Raw genomic sequence first — 21,075 nt, forward strand, 5'->3', positions numbered from 1 at the left:
TCCAGAAAAGGAGACAATTTGCAAGAAAATAAGAATACTCAAACCACATTAAGTCTTTTTCCGGGCCCAGCAAGGATCACAATACTCAACTCATTTGCAAATGAGAGAGAAAAAAAAAAAGACAATTAATTGCTCAATTTCTTTCACATTCAGTACAGCTGCAATTAAAGCACTTGAAAGAAGTATTGAAACCTGTATTTTCAAACACAACCCCAACACATTTTCTTAGCGGTTACAAATAAAGATTTCATATCAGAGAACATTTCACTGCACCTTATCTTTGTAGTCTCTCAGCATAGCTGAACCATGGCACTAAAAGGCAACTTGAACAATCAAAAAAAAAAAAAAAATCCTAGTTAATACAGAGCTAAGTCACATAAGTAACAGCCCTTTCCCAGCATATTCCTGGCTCAGGGAGAGATCTGGCATGGTTTGTCTCAGGAGCAGACTTTTCCCTGGCTTTTTAAAAATGGTGTTCAAGCAAGCATGAGAGCTCAGGACAAATCAGTTTACTGATTACTTCAAGCTGTAATACAGAACACAAACTTAACCCCTGAGGTAGGGAAAAAAAAAATTAGTAAAATGATTTTACATCAGGAGATATTTTTAGGAAATTGAAAATTGCCTTAATCCCAATAACTGGAAAGTTTATTCAGTTTACAAAATCCTCTTCAATATGATTCAGTAAGAACCAAAATGACTATTTTAGAGAATAATTGTTGAAAGTTATAATGCTTCTTGCTCAATTTGTTCACTTGTCTGAGACGGATGACAATCTTTTATCTAAAACTACATCAGCTGTGCATGCAATACTCTTCTTGATAAAGGACGTTTCCCAGAAGGTAGGGACCACTTATGAAGTATACTGTTTCAGGAGAATAGTGTTTAATACAATGGACATTCACTACTTCTCACCTGACTTCATTTGGAGAAGCAGGGCTTCACAGTCTCTTAGATATCTTTCAGTTGTCCAAAGTTCATACAAAAAAAATCCACCCAACCAAAAGACACCACCCTCCAACACACATGCAAACTGTGACCATTCAATGTATGTTTTAAGAATAAGACACAGACTGTTTACATCTTGATAAAATACTGCCCAACAGCTGATGTCCAGTACTTGTCTTTGACCATAGTAACTCTAGAGTAATTTGAGTTAGCTTAACCTTCTTTGATTGCTTAATGGGGACAATTTAGAGTCCAAATTCAGCACCTCAGTAAGTTCACAAAATGCTTACTGGTTTTGAACTACACATGTATTACATGACTACCCAATGGGTTACAAAATAAATAGGGCACTGCTTAAATTTTCTAAACGATTCTATCATAAACACTTCAACATTTCTATTTATTACTCTTTAGAGAATCTATTTTATAATTCAGTATATAATTCTGCATGATAAAGAACAACATAAACAAGATCAAACATTAGGAGGCATCTTAGTAAAAAGAAGTTTATTCATCTGTTATATAAGCAAATAGGTAAATAGTCAGCAAAGCCTTTGTGCCATGACTGTAAACTTTTTATTTAAAAAATTGTGTTAAAAAGCAATACAGGAATTTCCATTAATGTTCTAAAAAAGTTTGTTCACATCTGGAAAGAAAATACATTAGCAACATCTCCCAGCAGAATTCATCTTTAAAAAAGTAAAACTCTAGGTGCAGAGCTGTTCTACAGTATAGTATCCTCTACATTTTAATTTAATCACAGGATTGAATATCATTCATCTCTATCGTCTCCAGAACACGATCAAGAGTTTATCTTAAATAGATGATATTCAATGATGTGTTTACACATTGCCACAGGTACTAACATTATTAGAAGAGTGCACAACTGAATTTCACTAACAAAGCAAGACCTTTCTATACACTGCGTCATAACCTTTCCTAACCAATAGTTAATTTAGCTATATGCCTTTAAAATCATGTACGTTTTCCAAGGAAAAATACTAAAAAATCCCATGGTCCAAATTCTGCTCCCACTTATATTCACAGGATAGCACAAGCACCATCAAGTTGTGGATTAGAGCCAAAAACCTTAAAGATAATCAGTAGGTTTGTGAATATAAGAGAGAGAAGAACTTGACCCATATCTGTAAACATTCACAGAAGTCTGCAGTCAAAAGTGCCGGATAGGCAGCCTATCCGCAGTACAGTTATTTTATTCACATAGAGGTGTGGGGGCAGGGAGGATGTTATGGAACATTATCTTAAGAGACTAATCAAAAGGCTTTTATGCACTTCAGAAAGACGTATTACCAGCTAGCTAAACCATACTCCAATAAGACATAATCCACTTCTATCCAAATATAGTACAGCATCATTTCCTAGCTCTCCTGTTCAGATTCAGACAGTGGAGTACTCAATTCAGCAGCAAGCCCATGACAATATTTCAAAGCATAAGAAAACCCTCAAATCCCTCTGATCTAGTCTCCCCTTGACATACTAGTGATGCTAACAGGAGATCCTCACGCATATGAAAGGATCCTAAGAACCGTAAACTGATCTTGATCCATGCACACACAAAAGGTGTGCATCTAGAATAAAGGTCACCAACAGCTTTGAGTATCTAATTTCAGACTAGATCTTGTTCTACATTAACCACATATACCATACAAAATGTAACAGAAGGATAGGTGATTATACACACTATTAAGTATACTTGTTCTCCCCATTCAGTCTGACAGCCAATTGCTCTATTTACATATATGCCTGTTTGAACCTTCCCAATTCTGTAAAAAAAAAACAAGCATTGAACTCATAAGCTACAAAGAGTGTCAAGGATGCTCAGCAATTCACAGGATCAGACCCTGAATCAGTTAAAAGCAATCATGACATGGTTTGCCATCTGACACAAACAGTTTCCCGGAAGCATTTTATCCTCATATTTCCCCTTCTTTCCCCAACTCAGATCATGCTGCTACTGAAGCGGTGTGCAATTCTGTCAGCCTTCAAAGTAAGCAGGATCAGGCTCTGTCAAGCAACTACTGCAGTCTTTAAAAATATCTGGTATTTATTGCCATCCACTCTGGGGTAGACTCGTCTGCAAAGAAAATGGTGTTCCTGGTGTTGATGGATAGTTAGCAAAACCTTCAGGCTGAGCTGTATAGTTCTCCAGAGCAGAAGCAGAATGTGCCTTCAGGAAGGAAAAGAAGTTAGGCAACAGCACTGATAAAAACAAACAAAATAAAGTAAAACTGCAGGAAGAATACTAGTCCTACTCAAAAGGTAGACTAAACTTATCTAAATTATCAAATACAAACTCTGATGATAGCTTCAAATAACCTTGGTAGGTCAAGGACTGAAACAAGTTGTTTCATGGACAAGAGACATGATAAAACTACACATTATCTAAAGCCGCCTCAAACTTGCCTAACAACTATAGTATCTGTGGGAACTATCAAGGTAAAGGCACAACCCGAGCAGAAACTGAAAGCAGAACAGTATTGTTACCTGTAGTAGTGCTGACTGCGCAGCCGCACTATGCTGCAGTTCCTGTAAGGAAGATTGTGCGGCACTTTGGGGAAAGCCAGGGATACCAGGGAGAGATAAAAGACCAGGAAAAACTGTATTTCCCGGTGTCTGAAGTCCAGAAGTCAAGCTGAAAAAATGAGTCAAGACATAGCTGTTATTAAGAACACCTATATTGCATTTTATCCTATGTTTCTGTCTACATAAGCTTATGTCTATATAAATTAGATAAGCACCTGTTTTTCTAAAGCTTATAAAGGCTAGAATTTCCAAACACAAGCCCAGCCTCTATCCACCTACAAATTATTCATGCACACAGCAGCCAAGACTGTCTGGAACACACATGTACCTGAGAAGGGAAGTCAGAAGTTTTTGTACCTCGGCTGTGCCTACTGTTTGCCCACAAAATTTCATAGACAGAAGCTAATGCTGAGTACTTCCTAAAATCATAGTAACATCTCGCATATTGTCTGCTATGACCTGGATGTGTCAATGGATGCCCACGTGGGATCCATTCCTGTAAAATCCTAGGAGGTGCCAAGTATACTCATCTGGGAATAAGGTCACTCAGCACCTCATTGGATTAAACTCTGTGGTAACTGGGACTACTGAGGAGGATAATCTATTCAGTAACTATTAGTTTCTAAAGACAGGTGGAAATCTGCCGGTGAACTAAGTTTAAAAAATTAATTCTACTTGCTAACTATGACTGAAAATAACGTCTACGCCTAAAGTAAAACCAGTGTTTTGCTCAGAGAAAAAGAAATGGCTCTGACCTCCTTCAGAAACAGAAACATACCCAGCCTGTGCAACAAGTGCGGAGTTGAAGTTTGAGCTAAAGGCCGAGGCAAACCCTGGCAGGACTGGAGCCGGAGATGGGGCTGTGGCAGCTGCCGGCAACGGTGCAACTGCTGCTACTGCAGAAGATGCCTGGAGGCCAGGGAAAGAAGGGAGAGCAGGAGTGACAGAGGGTGGGTTAGAGACAGGAAAACCAGGGAAGGATGGGTTTGATGATCCCAGAGGTCCCTGGGCAACAGAAAAAAGGGAAGGGACGGCACTGGACAAGTTAAGCGAAAAGGGTGGAGCAGAGACTGTTGCTGAGGCGGCGAGTCCTGAGAGTACGGCTGCTGTGGTATTCACATGAGGGGCAGACACAGCTGAAGCAGTTGTAGACGGAGTAGCTAACAAAGACCCTGGGAGAGTGACAGGTGGCGTAAGTGCTGGATTACCAGTAAAAGCAAAGTTACTGGTTAGAGACGTAAAAGGAGGAAGTCCATTAAATACAGGGGCAATGGGAGCAGGGGAGCCATGTGGGGCAAGGGAAATGGAAGCCAGAGAAGTGGAATTGTTTAAAGGAGCACTCAAAGAGGAGAGACCTGATAATGCTGGATTTAGGGAACCGGGTAAACTGACTGGCACTGAAGCTGCTGAAGCGTATGCGTGCCCAAGTGCCGACAGTCCTAGAGTGCCGTGAGAAGGGCCAGCCGAATGAGAAGGACCTTTGAAGGCTGAAAGGGTAGGACTCATGGGTTCTGTTTTGACCAGAACTGTGGGGATACCTGTGGCAGCTGGGGCTGATGAGAGCTGCTGATCAGGATTAGTAGGGCTTGTGCCATGCAAGAGGGAGGCTGAGGAGCCACAGTTGACTGGCAGAATAGACGGTGAAGTGGTTAAAGGCGACTGTGCAGGCAATGTTGGAGGAGTGGAACTAGAATTGGCCACAGATGGGGATGGAAGACCTGGAAAAATGGCCAGCCCAGGCGTGGAGGAACACTGTGGGGTGGGGGTGGCTGATGGAGTATAACATTTGTTGACAGAGGAAGCAGGAGAGTCAGAGCTTTGATTAGCAAGGGCAGATAAAGAAGCAAGTTCACTTGTCATAGCAGAAGGTAAAGCAGATGAATTGATTAATGAAGTGTCATTTGATGTCAGAAATCCCTTTAAAACAGACAAAATTGGGTTAGGCAAGCTAAGTGAACCAGGAATGGTAGTGGCAGGGGAATTAGCAATTGTAGAGGGCACGGGACTAGAAATCCCTTGAGGATTGGGTGGCAAGGACAAAGGGAGGCCAGCAAAAACTGATGACAATGGAGTAGGATTATTAGCTGAAGCAACTGAAGAGGATGCAGAAAAAGGGAGGCTAGCAAATGGTGCAGCAGCAGATGCAAAAGCTTCATTAGGTGCAGGTGTGGCACACGGCGTGGAAGAACCTTGTGGAGCTGGCGTAGCAGTGGGTATAGAAGCCAGCCCAGAGAAAACTGCAGGGACAGGGGTAGAGGTTGCACTGTGAACAGATGTGACAGGAACACCAGGCAATGAAAGGGATTTGATGACAGTAGGGGTTGGGGTTGATGGCTGAGATGTATGGATGGAAGAGGAGACCTGTCCTGGGAAAACAGGAAGGACAGGGGTAGACATGTTCATCCCAGGGATGAGTGGAGTTGCAGGTGCTAATGGATGGCTTATTGCCTTGACAGGTGATGGGGTAGGGACTGGAGTAGCAGCAGGTGTTGAAGGATTAGAACCATGAGGAGTAAAGAGCTGATTCACTTGTGCAGAAAAAGCTGCAAAGAAACAAAACTGGTAAGAATACTTGAAACTGTCAGAAATGTTTGAAATCAACACAAACAGATTTTATACAGTATTTCAAAATATGATACATAGGCAATAGCTAACACACAGTGTCTGTATATAAACAACCCACACTGGAGCCTATAAAGGCAAAATAAAAAGGTATGTACAAGCACATAACACAGGTTGTACGTTATGTAGGTTACCACTTCTCTTTAAAACCCTTTACAGCATCTGTCACCTTTTCATGATCTCATACAAGACAGTTTAGATACTCAAATATACTCTGTAAGAATCTCTCAGTGATACAGATAAACACCTTCTCTCTAATCACTAACATCTAGCCATACCCAAACTAGATCTAACATTCTAGCAGCCTCACAGGGCCCCCTCTGCATTCACTCTCACTGAAGGTCAGGATTTCCTTCAGAACCAGCTATTTTAACATACCATGATTTCAGAGTTTAGTCAACAACTGAAGAAAGGTAATTTCCAGTGACAGTACTTTTCTTCTGTAAAATTGGGTCATACTCATCACTATTTCCTTCATACTTTAATTCTAAGAAGATGCACTTTTAAATTCATGCATCACAATACAATAGTACGGTCAAGTGTTAATGTTAGCTTATTAACAAATATTTTTAGAAGTCTGAAGTCAACTATAATAGAGGCAAGCACCTGCCACTATGAATATCAGCTTATATCAACCCTACAAAGTAAGTCAAAGAGACATCAAGCTGTAGGAAAACAGGAAGGCACACTGCTAATGGGGACGTAGGCATTAATGGAGAAAAGCTGCATTTATGAACCCAGGCATGTCAAGAGCTTTGATATCTTTACATCTAGTTCCCTGCAGAATATGAATGTGTTAATCATTCCTCTCAAACAACCCTCATCTTTTATTTTACTCTTAAAATAATCTGTTCAACTGTAAACAAATCACTGATCCAACCAGCCAAATATCACTCCTATAACTATGCGCAATAAATTGGATTTACCTCCTGCCCAATTTCTACACACACATACTCCGAAAACAAAAACCAGAATTTTTAAAAATCTGGACCTAAACTGACATGACAAACTCCTCTTTTTTGTATCTTAAAACTGTAAAACTAGTCAGTTTGCAAACAACTTCCTTTTACATATTCTTTTACAAAAAGCTGAATCCAGATTGCTCTGGATTTTTTCCCTACCTCATCCCATTTCCAAACTGAAGAATCTCCTGATGATCATAGTTCTTAACCCTGACAGCAACCATAGCTACCAAAGAAATGCAGCTGTAATAGAACCCAGAGCTATTACTGAATCTCTCCTTCTCGGAGATTTTTTCTCTTACATTGTATTGATTTACTTCTATAAACTACCTTGTAAATACATGCATATGCACTTAAAGGGTATATATGCATAAAGTAAGTCTTTAAAATAGTAATGTTCCTGTAGAGCCATCCCTGGACATAGTGGAGGAAAGACAAAACAAAACAAAAAATTTCCCCTCTCATAGAAATATTTACAGGATCTAAACTTAACATGGTCATTTTATCTAATTTGGGTACTTGCTAGAATGCCTGACTTAATACACAGTAGTTCCTCAGTTTCTATTTGTCAAAACTAACAAAGTCTTATCAAAGCAAGTATAAGTAGTTTGGCATGGGATTTTATTATTATTTGTATCACTATCACCCCAAGACCAAAACCCAGTATACTAAGTACTACTCAAATACAGACCAAAAAAACCAACAACTTGCTTCTGCAAAAAGAATTATAGTTTTAACAGAGTGCAGAAGGACACAGTTAGATGTAACAGTCTGCAATAAGACATTCTACATCTGGATTTCAAACTAGAAACAAAGAATCTGCCTGGCCCATTTGTAAGTTTTCTATTGCAATTTGTGTATGAAATAAAAATATGAATGGGTTTTCAAATAGGCTGAAGTCCAGTGTTTTAACAACTGCAGAGATACTAATGAAGTGCTTCAGTGCATTACATTCCAAAGCATATTCTGATCTAGCTTTTACGCGATTTCTCAAATACATATATAGATGCTTAAGAACAGAAAACTTCAACGCACTAACTCAAAAGGCCAGATTTTAGTGTTTCAATACCTCAAAGCGCCAAATGCCTGAGATGATTTTTTCCTTAACTCTCAAGGGATCTTACTCCAATAGCATTTAAATACTCAGATGCTTATGAAAATCACACTAAAGAAATAAAAGCTATTTAGATTTTCTGAACAAAGTTACAGTCAACACACAATCTCCCTGAAGATTTGCAGTTTACCTTGATTTTGGGAAGGTTTTGCCTGGCTGGAAAGGTCTTCATTTTCTAAACAGAGAACAGCAGGCAGTTATTTAAAAGAAGATGGAACTCCAGCAGAGAATGATCCTTTCACAACAATGGAGGAGGAAAAAAAACCACTAGTAACATTTTTAAAGGCATGCATGCTTTACCTGGTACAACTTGATTAGCAGTGTACGGTGGAGGAGCTGGTAAGCCTGGAGCTATGACATTAGCCATTGGAACTAAGCCAGCATTGTTGTAAGCACCTGAAAACAAATGCAACATACACCTTGTTGTCAAAAAAACCACATCTGAATAAACCAGGAAGTATCTTTCTTTAAAAGAATATTTTCAAGGTTGTAAAATATTCCTCCACAAAAAAGCCAGAGTTTATTATCCAGGCTGTTGTCAAAGTCTGCCCGAGTGACATGCATTGTGATCCAAGTTTTAGTAAGGACAGTTCTCTAACCATTTTTAACAGCAGAACCAAAGAGGAACTGAAATTTAAGTTCTGCTCCTTGAAACAGCCTGAAAAAGCCAGGCTTCTGTTGCTTTCAGTTCCGTGTTGACTGAAAAACTCAGAGGGAGAGGAGTGATTTGGAGTGTCTGCAGCAGTATTTGTTCTTTTTCCTGTTCCTAACTTAGACTGTTGCAACTCTTCCTTTAATGTCAAAGCCTTTAGAAATAAAGACAGAAATGCATAGCAATGATCACCCACCAGTCTTCCAATACTAGTCAGAAGAGAAAATGTCCCAACTCTGTGCACATTAAATACTTAGCCTATCATTCTTCAATATCTCTTTAAATATTAAGAAACTGAAGTGGGATAGCAGATGATTTTGATATGAAACGTTTATTGTACTTGACATAACAAACATACCTTTTTCCCCCTTATTCTTTGGGGTAACTTAAACTACTGTTCTATAGCTATGGTATACGGTTCTGAAGAACATCATCAGAACTTAAATAAGAGGAACACACATACAACAATGTGCCTGAACAAGCATTTTAAACATATACAAATTTATGCTTCCTATGAAAAGGCAGCGCACGAACAATATTCAGAGTGCAGTAATATGCCATACAAAATTCCTTTCTGATTTCACATTTTTATAGCAGATCTACCTAAAGTTAGATTTCTGGCATGACAACTCATGATCTAAATTCAAAAAAGTAATTAACAACCATTGTGCCACCCAGGTAGATGTTATACATACATGTTTTATATATATATATATATATATATATATATGAGACAAAACTAAATATTATTCCCATTGTTTTTGACCATTACTTAAAAACAATCAAGTTAACAGTCTCAGGTCAGTAACTGTAATCTCATTAAACATGTGTGTGTGTGTGTGTGTGTGTGTGTATGTGTGTGTGTGTCTGTATATATACGTATATACACACACAACCAGTCCATGCATATATAAATAAAATGCTTGCAATAGCTAAAAGCAATAGAAATACATCTGTTCCCACTTCAAAATACGTTTTTGACCTCCTAATGAAACATAACTCACTTAAGAGCTGGATTCAAGTAAATCATCAGTTCCCCATTAACAAGGGACTCTTTAAAAAAAAAAAAAAATTTTTACAGCCTAATAAGGCCAAGAGCTCAAAAACTATTTCATATTCTAAAATCTGCTAATATTTAGGTCTTAGTCAGAGGTCAAATTTTGTGCTCTAACTTATTTTTGATAGGATTCATCTAACATAAATTTGAGCTAGTCTACAGATTTCCTTTATACTCATTGGAGAGAAAGTCTTTTCTAGGTCACGAAGCATCAGATTTTTTCAACTTATTTTAGTCACTACTAGTTTCCATTTTTCTGAACTGACTATAAAGGCATTTGTAAACATCAAGTTGGTGAGATGGCTCACCCTTCAATAGCCACGCTATTAACACCTGAAACCAATTCTAGCACACCCCTTACCAAGTATCTTGAAAACTCCCTGAAATCCCCAACACCATGAAAAGCAAGCTTCTAAACCAGAGCACTCTTTGTTATGCAATACAGAATGGCAAGGTTAAAAAAGCTTTCAGCTGCTGTACCAAAAGACCAGAGCCTGACTATGTTAAGTACTCCAACCTATTCTTCCAGATAAGTGGCAACTCAATAGTACTGCCAGCAAAACCCCTGTCACAGTATTTAGGTGGCTAGATTCCAGCTGCAGATGAGAGATGTGCTGCTAAGCACCTTGCTCTCTTCCACAAATGTCTGGAATCAAACAACTGATGTAGCAGAGCAAAGACAAAAGATGCTTTTGCAAAAAGGCTCAGTCTTGCCTGAAGCACAAGGCTAGGAAGAGATAGAATCAAACACTGCACACTGCAACCACTACCTCCCTTCTGAGATTGAAGTCTACATGCCTACACTTTTCTTTTAGGGAGCTGTGTTCCACTGTGATGGGGAGAAAGTGAAGATAATTTACTGCAGGCAACTGAGAAACAGATTACTGCCCTTCAGGAGGTCTGAACATATTGCCATCTAATTTAGGTGTGCCTGACCACATGCTAAATTTGGCACAACAGCAACAGGCCAACAGACTTGTCAAGCCAAAGCCCAAATCCTGGTCAAACGTTAGTGCAACAACACAGCCCTCGTCTTATCTTACATGCACAGTGCCTCCCAAACATGAAACATTTCGTTGTCAGAAGAGAATTGTTAATTTTCTTAATGATGTGGATGTTGGAAAAAGAAGCCAACATATTCCTCATTTTATTAACTCTGCAGTCATGACAGGAAGAGGTAGAAACTAGTACCCAGAGTATGCTTAGGGAGCACAAGCCAATTTCAGATATGATCATGGTCAGAGAAACTGACACTAGACACACTTTACTTAAAAGGCAAATGGATGAAACAGTAGCATCAAGCTAAAACACAGAAGCTTACTTGGTGCAATAGTTGCATGTGGCCGACATGGTGGGATGGGGTATGGAACTGGTTTGTGTGGATTGTAGGTTGATGGAGCCTACATAAAAACAAAAACAAACAAACAAAAAAAAAMCAGAAGAAGCAATAGTGAAAGCATTACCTAATGTTTCTCACACAGAAATTTAACATTCAGATACTGCACAGATAGTTGTTCTTCATGAGAAAAATATTATGATACTAAATTTCATCATAATTGCTGCAGTGGCTGTAAATGTTTCACGCCTTCTGAAGAGAAGGAAACATACACCACTAGTAAGTACACCTTTAGATTTTAATGAAACACTGAGTGCAGGTAGGAGAAAGGAACTCCCTCCTGCCTTGTAGTCTTCACACCCCACAGTCTTTGTGCTAAATATTTAGCACATTTTTAAGTTTAATAGTACTCTTAAATATTTAGCATATTTAAAAATAACAAATACTTATGAAGTTATCTATCCTTTTAACATAATACAGTTCAGTGGGAAACACCTCATAAAAGTGCAAATAAAATATTTCGACAATACTTTAAAACTCACAGTAGAAGTAGTATCAGATTCAGTGAATGTTTGTCCCACATGTTTAAAATTTTTGAAATATAAATCAGCTGTGTTGTCAAGAAACAAGAATTTCCTCATAAGGCACCCCGTTAATTCAAGCTTTCAAGATGCATGCATTTTTTTGTGGGGAACCCTCACAGACTGTGATATAAAGTTTGCATAAATTTGCAGTTTTCTCTTCTGCTACTGTGATTTAAATTCTGCCCTTGAATGCCAGCATATTGTATCCACTAGAGAGTCATATTCCCCAAGGATATAAACTAAAGCTTAATTCTTCTCAAGTTACATACAGACATACTACGTCATTGAATATTATTTTTGTTATAGAAGTTAAGCTTTATTTAAATTACTATTCTACAGTCTTCCTGTAACATAACAGCACTTCATAAAAAGCCTTATGAATTTGGTTGTTGATTGCACTTTTTTTCTTAATGTTTCATTTATTTATTAGACATACTGGTTTGGATGGTCCAAGTATACGGGCTGCTATTCCCTTTCCTTCATTAGTACATTCTTCTGTGTCCTTTTTAATAGGGGTTCCCTGAAATAAGAAAATTAAACTATTAAGTATTAATTTAGAAGCAAAACTTGCTACAGAATTCCTTGCATATTTACCTTATTTCTAAATTACAGTCAAATTTCTGGATATTCTGAATGTGATATTAATCATGTTTGTTCAGGAAAAAAAGTGTGTTCTATGCTTGTAAAATGCTAAGTAAGAGCATTCCAGTAGTTTGGTTTATAACATTGGGCTTTTGTAAAGGGATGCATATTAAACAGTCCATGTTTCACCATACTTGTATTTTTGGCTCTCAAAGCGCTCACAAGAAATATTTAACACAGTTGTTCAAAAACTACACTAGGATTAACGGTAGTACCATAGTGACCATATTAGGTCATCTCACCTACCTACTATTAAGGCTCTTTAAACCTCTAGTTTCCTTCATTCTGCCAAATATAGCTGTAGTTTACAATGTTTTCCATATACGAACAATATCTTATTTATGCAGTAATCTTCACACAAAGCGGCACAGGAAGAATGTGCAAATAAAAATAATGCAGGTTGACTAAGAACACATAATGGAGTAATTCAGGAAAAAAAAACATTGCTTTTAATTCCATTCCTCCTTCCATGTATATGGATCCTGGTTTGATTATACTTCAATGAATCCTCAATCAAGAATGCCATGAAAAGCTCAAGCAAAAGATCATACTTACTGGGAAAATTCCATTTATGCGGCTTGGTTTGCCCTTGGGATAAGGATTGCCCGGAATCATGCCACAGGATGATATCATAGCATGAGGAGCCTTACAACCTGTTTTTGAAGCCTACAAAATAATCAAAGAAAAGACATTATCTGCTATTAAATTCAATATTTTAAAGAAATGAATTACTATTTCATGACATTTAGACTGCATTAATCCATCTATTCAGAACAATCCAAAGCTTTGTCTCTCCTGGATGTCAGATCTTCCCAGATACTCCTTTTGAGATTTTGCCAAAGTCCCCTTTGTTTTGAATAACTCAGCCCATCTCTGCTTCTACAAAACTTAGGTGCAAAAACTTGGTGTTCTTTAAGAAAACTCAGACATGTAACCAATGCTTAAGGACACAGTCTATGTCCCTTTTGCCATCTGATCCTGATTCTGGACAGCCTTCCCTCTTCTTTGCACATGCATTACATGGTTCTTCTCTTTTTGCAGCTGCTTCTTTCAGGGTGTCTTCCACCAGCAGTTTCTAGCAGCCCTCATGGTAAAAGTCTTCATCCCCCCATGACCATAAAGACCATACTATATTTTAAAGAATCAAGAAAACTAAAGTATCTTGAATACCTGCTCAAGAATTCTTCTGCATCTTTTTTTCTCCGACATATTAATTCTGAACAGATCTTCAATAAGGCGATAATTCTGAGCATCAACAATGTTGCTATAAATGAAGATATTGACAAAGGATTACTATCATTTCATATGTTTGCCAGAAATAATGCGCTACGGAAAAACAAATAACATTTATTCAAACAGTACCCAACAGAACATGGTAAGTTCAGATCATAACATTATCATTACTAAAGTAAAAACCTCAGGCTTAATTAAATACGGACCTCATATCTGTAAGTGAAACATGGTATTAGGATTACTTATCAATACAAAGTAACCGACAATTACTAGACTTTATAGTAAAAATAACCATGTTGACAAAATGAATTTTGCATCATAGCAGTTCGTTAGAAAGCTTTAATTGCTACTAGCGCACAATTCCCAGCACAGCAGAAAMACAGCAGCTACAAGGTTTGCCACTGTCTCTTATTTACTTCAGAATGAAAAAGATGAACTCCTTGCAATTCTCCCCATGTTCTGCAATACTAATGAAACTCTTCCGATAGCTCCAAAAAGTACCTTCCCTTCTCCTTGCTCTTCTTCCCAAAATAATGCTGGACACACCTAAGAGAACAACAAAATCTGCAAACACAGTAGATAGCCTAATGCCTGATTCTACACACCTGCTTCAAAACTCTGACCACAGCACCTTTATTGCTGTCAAATGTCCTGTCTCTGCTCCCACCCCAAGCTGCTGGAACTATAGTACAGCCCCTTAAAGGAGGACTTCTTCGGTGGAGGAAAATATTAGAACAAACGGAATCAACAGAATGTTGAACAAAGCCATGTAAAACACCTTAAAGAATGGTATTAAAATGTGAATGTACTTTCACTCTCTTCTCTAGTTTTGTTTACAAAGTAAGTACAAAGACGTGAGTTAGGATTTTTATTTCATCATGTAATGAATGTAATCTTATGCTCTTGCATTGCAGAAACTCAACAGTTTAAAAAGTTATCACGCACACCCACCCCACCAGCTAAAGAGCAGCAACTAATCAGCCTGTGTGCTCTAATCCCATTCCAAGGAGGAGTAAAACAGGTTAGTTTAATGTGTTGCTGAAATTCCTTTAGGCTACCTGGTTTGCTTTGGACTAAAACAGATTAGGAGCATTCACACAGATTCCTACAGATCAACTCCAAAAGCAAGACCACGTCTATATCCTCAGTCTTATTTATTTACAGAAATTTATATCAAGAATTTACATGCCCCAGAATGTTCGAGCTGGCTGATAAACAGTAGTTCATATGCAAGGCAGACATGCTTTATACAGAAAAACAAAACCAAAAAAGCCTCAACAACCACACACACATACACCCTTCACTCATATAATAAATCAGAAGAGTTCTAACATAAATAGATGTAAATGCCAGATCCTTTGAAGCAGTTATGTTCAATAAAAAAAAATCTTGCTGTATACACTTAAAATACCTATAAAAATTTTATAGACATTAGATCTGTAAGTCAAATGTGCCAATTTAAAGCAAGTATTCACTTAATTTTCACAAATATAATTTTTACAGAGCTTTTAAAATGCAAAAGGGTTAACGCACAGACTACACAGCTACAGCCTTACTCTCTCTGATCTCAAGCCTTTTACATTTCAGTGAACAGAAATAAGCTTAAGGACCTCTTAATTCTTTTAAAGACTATGGAGTCTACTTTAAAAACATTGGTGAAGTGGCAGATTTTCAACAGGCAGAAGCCTGCAGAGCACGATGCTCAAGACTCGGAGGAATTTTGCAATTTTACACATCTACTTCTTATTCTTCTTTTTCAAAGCCCCATTAGTAATGAATTTGCACTTCTGAATAAAGAGGTGTACTTTACCTTAACTGGTCACAGTGCTTCCTTCTAGAAGTATCTTAAGTTTTACATACTCCAACTTTAATAAAAATAACAATTACATCTTAAAGAAATACAACACAAGAGGTACTTACGAAGCTAAGATTTCTAGGGCAATAAGTTTGTCCTTACTGAATGTGAAACAGTTGAGAATATTAATCATTTTTGATGCTGGAACAGCCACTATTTTCTGACAAGTAAGCAAGAAAGAAAAAAGTTTACATAAAATAAGGCAGTACAGTTACTTTATATTCATAATGCAACATGGTAACAGCTTCACATCATGTATTGCAGTAAATGTTTAATATTAATATTATCTCCCTCTCACTGGGAAGGAGATTGTGTGCTAAATGCTCAGCAAACTCTAAAAAGCACTTGCCAAAATCCAGAGAAAATAGAAAAGTTATTAATAGTTACAACAGGTAACTGTTCTTGTGATACAGAGGAAGGTAAAAGATACTTCAGTAAGAAGAGATACCCTGTTTAGAAGTATGATGTCTCTCATTATGATACCTTTGAAAAAGAAAGAGGAGAATAGGAAAGCTTGAAGTTTAAAGGGTGGACACATCAGTTGGATAAGTACACATTACAAAATTAAAGGCAGATTAAGAAGGCAAATACAAGGTTATACTACAAAAACTTACATGCTGTAAAGCCTTTATTGCCTTGAGCTGTGGTTCAGCCCAGGAAAAGTATCTCAGTAACTCAACAACCTGCAACAGAAAGGACTCAATTAATCCTTTATGTGGATTCAAAATTTATGCTAATGTATGCTAAAATATGTCCATCTGTGATATTTGATTACATCAGTGCATACGAGGAGCTAATGTTCTTTTTGTTTATAAGTCAGCTCTTAAAAATCCTGCCTTATGAGATGAAGGCTTTTTTACAGAAATATTTAAAATAGATACTTACTTGAATATATATTTGTGTATGTACCCAACTGCTGCCACAGTATTAAAATTAAAAAGTCTTCTCACAAATGCTTAGAAATATTCAGTATCTCAAACAGGCTGGCAACCAAACGCATATATAAAGAAAGCAAACAAATAAACGAAAAAGACCTATATAGTGCCAAAATAACATCTGGATACCTGTTACTACACAGCTATTTAGAAACTACATCCAAAATAATTCCAAATTCTGTGATGATTAATTTTCCCCACAGATGAGGAGCTAAAATATAATTGTTATGACAACATAAAACAATTTAGAACTACTTTTAACAGATTAATGCTGATATAACAATGTAGATTTAAATCTCTTCAGTTAATTAAAAAAAAAGTAAACATGATCCATCTGAGTATGATCAAAGAAAATGTCTTTCTGTATTACTGGATACACAAAACCAAGAGCCCCCTTTAGCCCAAGCCAGTGTTGACTTTTACCTGTTCACTTGAAAAGTATCCATGAACATATTCGATAGCTTTTAACTTGTACTCAGTCAATACAGCCTAAAAGATAGAGAAAAAAAACACATAAGTAGCCCCTCAAAAATTATAGCACAATCATCTGCTAGACAAATCTATTAATCTAAAAAATGTCTGATCTTACAAAACAACATTTGCATCAATTACACTGAAATATTTCTAAGAATTGCCTAAGGATATTCCATAGACAATTAAGYGAACAATGAAAGGCAGAGAGAGGACATTTAGTTCTTCTGTTAGAAAAAGCTACTCATTTTTTTTGCTTCATTTCGCACTGTTTTTTGGCTTAAAATTGCACTGAAAGAACATCATCATCATCCCCTTTGCCTCTAAAGTTTACACTAGCTTTATGTTAAACAAGATAATACAGGTCATTATTCATGCAGTATTTTCAGATGCTTCCCGTAAAATAATTAGCAGAGTATCTTATTTCAGTGAATTTATGACAAGACTGGGTACGAAGTCTGTAAAGATAGCTGTATGAGAAAAGCTTGCTCCAGAGGGTGATGTTGTATTTTCAATACCATCCAATAGCTTGAATTTTAATACGCAATCACACAAAACAAAGGAAGCAGAGTAGTCTAATGCAGTACTGACCACCATTTTTGCCTTAGCAGCAAGATATAGTTCTTTTGATACCACATGGGCCATGCAATAGGCAGGGCTTCCCCCTTCTCCTCCCACCCAGCTAACTGACACACATAAAGGACATAAAGATAGGGCAGGAATTCAACTGTGATCACTCTAACTGGCACGCACCCTCTTCTCCGCAGTTTGCATGGCCCTCATCCATTGATAACTCCCACACTAACTACTCTCAAATCACCCCCACACATTCACCCACCATGCTCATTTCCATCTTCTTCCCAACTGCACTGTATAGACCTAAAGGCCATCTATATTCTTTTGCTTCCCCCACCTTGTCACTCCACACTCACAGACATGCTGTCCTCCCTCACTGCAATCCGATTATGAATAGCACGGGTGCACAGAAAACCACCTGCATACTGTCCTTGGCAAACCTCTTCCTTTCTGTGTCTCATAAGATACTGAGACTACCAGAAATGCTGAAGTCACAGGGTAAAACACACTTTTCTCTTCATGCTTTTTCTTCTCTTCCTTTCTTCTTTTCACATATTTGGGAAGAAGTCTAGTATCTCATATAGCAACTTCTTTATCAAAACTAAAGTTACTCTTACTCCTTAAATTAACAACTGAATGACTCATACCAAGAACACAAACAGAAAGCACTGCTGTGCAAATTTATGAAAAATATTTTATTAATAATCACAAATACACATAGGGAAAGATGGAACTAAGTTGCATATTAAGTTATTTAACCAATGTTTTTCCTACTAACAGTAAGACTGAAAATGGAGTGTACCAACAGGATTACCTGCAAACAACAGAAAAAAGGTTTTACTACAGGGCTAGAAATGAAGTTTAAACAAAGACCTAATAACAAAGATACATAATAAGTATTTGGAAAATGAACTTTAAGCAGCAGAAATGTTAGCAGCAGAGCTAGTATAAACAAAACACAGTATTAAGGATTAACAGTAAGTTTGGTTTACAAGAATACAGGCAGAGCACATGCAGGAAGTATAATTGCCTAAAATTACATGTCAAGAAAATCTTTTGTCTGAAGTACTAATTAGCCGTATGGAGAATTTAAGTGCTGCACCACAGTAGTAGTAATATTTGAAACATTACTTCCCCCCTCCATCAATTCTCAGAGAAAATATGTCACATGAAAGTTGTTTCTTGATTTCCCCCCAAATTTCCCATAAAAGATCTTAGGGTGGGAGGAAAGAACACACCCAGAAAATTCTTAGGCTTAGGAAATTGTTAGTCTGACCTATTACACAGAATGGTACATGTTTTATAAAGGAGAATTTGTGACAACGACCTTATGCAAAAATGCTAAGAGCAGTTGGAATAACAAAGGCTCATCAGCAGGGCTTTTGTGCAGAGGTGGCTCATACCTCAGCATGTTTCAGAGGCCTAACACTACAACTGCAGCTATCACGGCATCTCAACCCGAAACTGAACACGCTTCTCTAGAGCACCCAACTCCAGACAAAGCAGATGGCCTCTCCTGGACAACCCATCATCATAACAAGCATATCTCCTAGAAAAATGGTAAAGGGTTACATCTCTGCCATAAGGTAATCTTATTGCTAACAGGTTCTTCAAATTCACATCAAGAAGGTTTAACAGGATACATAACTGTTCTTTTGTGAGATTTAAGTCATCCCTGCTTAACATTTCAACTACAGCAAAATACATCATTCTAGGTTTTTACTTCTCATCTAAGATAGTTAATTTCAGAGGGTCTGAAGGCTCCAGACATTTTTCCAACTCCCTTCAAAGTTTTCTCTTCCATTTCCTTGCCCATTTCCAGCAGTTGGGGGGACTGTCCCAACAACTAATTTCTAGGCTTCCTGTTAAAAGCAGGCCTCTATGCAGAAAGTAATGAGAGCACCTGCCCGACAACAGGAAGCCCAGATTTGCATCTCTGCTTCCCACACCAAGTAGGTATTTTGTTCAATGAGTTTTCCAACAAAAGAGGTATAAGCGGAATTCAGAGAATGGATCAAACCCCAGGATTTTACGTTCTGGGGTAAGGTGGGTGCACACCCCTGAGCGGTGGGAGATGTGGCTTCGAACAAGGAAAGCACAGGACAGCTTAGAACTCAGCCCTCCCATGTATTAACGTGTATCTCCTAAACCACTATGTATAGGGTGGATACCTCACATTATAAGTTAACTTCTCCAGTCACATAAACAAAACATGGCCTTTTTGCTTTTTTTATTTTGTCTTTTATTCCTCAGAACTGATATGAAAATGCCATGACAAACTAGTTACTTCAAATGAGCATTTTTCAATTGCATTTTGTCAGATCAGTGCTAACAGCCTAGGCAGTCTCAAACTTCTGAGAAAACAGAAATGGTTTGATCCAAAGACATATACTCAGAAGAAACATTAAGAGTACTTTCAGAGGACAACAAAATAACACACAAGAACAATGACAGATCAATTTAATCATCTAAATTCCCATAATATCTTTCATCTGAAAATCTTACAGAACTTTATAGATGAACAGAGTCTGATGGACTGCCTAATAACTGCAAGCATTTGGTTTGTCTTCAAACTTATTCTGTATATAGACAATCATTACAGGGCAAAAGTGTTTGCCTTTGCAACAAGGCACCGTTCAGGAACTTAAAAAGCTCCTAAATGCGGTGTTATTCAGGAGAACTAAAAACAAACACACTAATGAAGGTTAAACGAGACATGAAATCTGAAGAGTCACCTTTAGCGTACAGGCCAAGAGCAAGAAATACAATGCATATCTCAGATCTCTCAACTCTGTGCTTTAGTTTTACAGTCATCCAATATATATTTGGGGCATTCCACTGATAGTTTAAAAGAAGTCCTCTTTATTTGTGCTAAAAGTATTTAAATATAGTTGCTTAGCTTTTCATGAACTATAACAGTTCTGCATCTCATTGTCTGCTCAACAATCTCAAAGACAGCAAACATATCACACAATATCTGATATAGGAAAGCTAGCTTCTGGCAGCACCCCCATATTCCAGATATTCCAACGGAGAAATAATTTAGCCTTTATTCAATTTTCAAGTGAGTAGTTAAGCAAATGAACACCTGAAATAGCGTGTTCATCTACCACAACAGTCTGCAACCAAATAGCTAGATCTAGCATGCAAAACAAGAAGTTACCTTTCTAATTTCATCCAGCACGGTTTCAAATGATTTCTTATCCATCTTTATTAGTTCATTCAATGCAGATATTTAAACAGGAAAAAAAAATCCAGGCCAAATACTTTACTGAAAGTATTTTTAAGAATACAGAAGAAAAAAATATATATTCCAMCAAGAAAAAAAAAAAACAAAAACAAGGCACGAAATGTGTCTTAGGATCTCCTCAGCACCCGGGAATTTAGCGCTGGCGCCTTTGCAATGCAGAACACAACGCCAGAGACAAAGGCAGAGGGCCGGGCGCTGCCCGCCGCCTCGGCAGCGCCCGCCGCCTGCGCGCGTGGGGCTGCTGGCGCCGGCAGGGGAAGAGCCGGCGGCCGGGACGGAGAGCAGCGAGGGCCC

The 21,075-nt window shown here is 37.8% G+C and overlaps 1 protein-coding gene across 5 annotated transcripts; it reads right to left on the reverse strand.

Moving 5' to 3' along the window:
• Nucleotides 1-1,440: 1,440 nt before the first annotated feature.
• PROSER1 (proline and serine rich 1) lies at nucleotides 1,441-21,031 on the reverse strand. Of its 5 annotated transcripts, XM_026082534.1 has the most exons (13): nucleotides 20,695-21,031; nucleotides 16,908-16,973; nucleotides 16,164-16,232; nucleotides 15,615-15,709; nucleotides 13,632-13,725; nucleotides 13,017-13,127; nucleotides 12,256-12,339; nucleotides 11,221-11,299; nucleotides 8,491-8,586; nucleotides 8,321-8,365; nucleotides 4,271-6,035; nucleotides 3,454-3,601; nucleotides 1,441-3,136 (listed from the first exon to the last, which is right to left on the reverse strand). In XM_026082534.1, exons 1-13 carry the CDS (start codon nucleotides 20,737-20,739, stop codon nucleotides 3,014-3,016), a joined length of 2,820 nt encoding a protein of 939 aa, XP_025938319.1. In that variant the 5' UTR covers nucleotides 20,740-21,031; the 3' UTR covers nucleotides 1,441-3,013. The 5 variants fall into 5 exon arrangements, with proteins under 5 accessions (XP_025938319.1, XP_025938320.1, XP_025938321.1 ...); XM_026082535.1 differs by lacking the exon at nucleotides 8,321-8,365; XM_026082536.1 differs by lacking the exons at nucleotides 16,908-16,973; nucleotides 20,695-21,031 and having other exon boundaries at nucleotides 15,615-15,702; nucleotides 16,164-16,231.
• Nucleotides 21,032-21,075: the final 44 nt, after the last annotated feature.

This window comes from Apteryx rowi, unplaced genomic scaffold, assembly GCF_003343035.1.
Source record: "Apteryx rowi isolate R43461 unplaced genomic scaffold, aptRow1 scaffold_580, whole genome shotgun sequence".
NCBI lineage: Eukaryota > Metazoa > Chordata > Aves > Apterygiformes > Apterygidae > Apteryx > Apteryx rowi.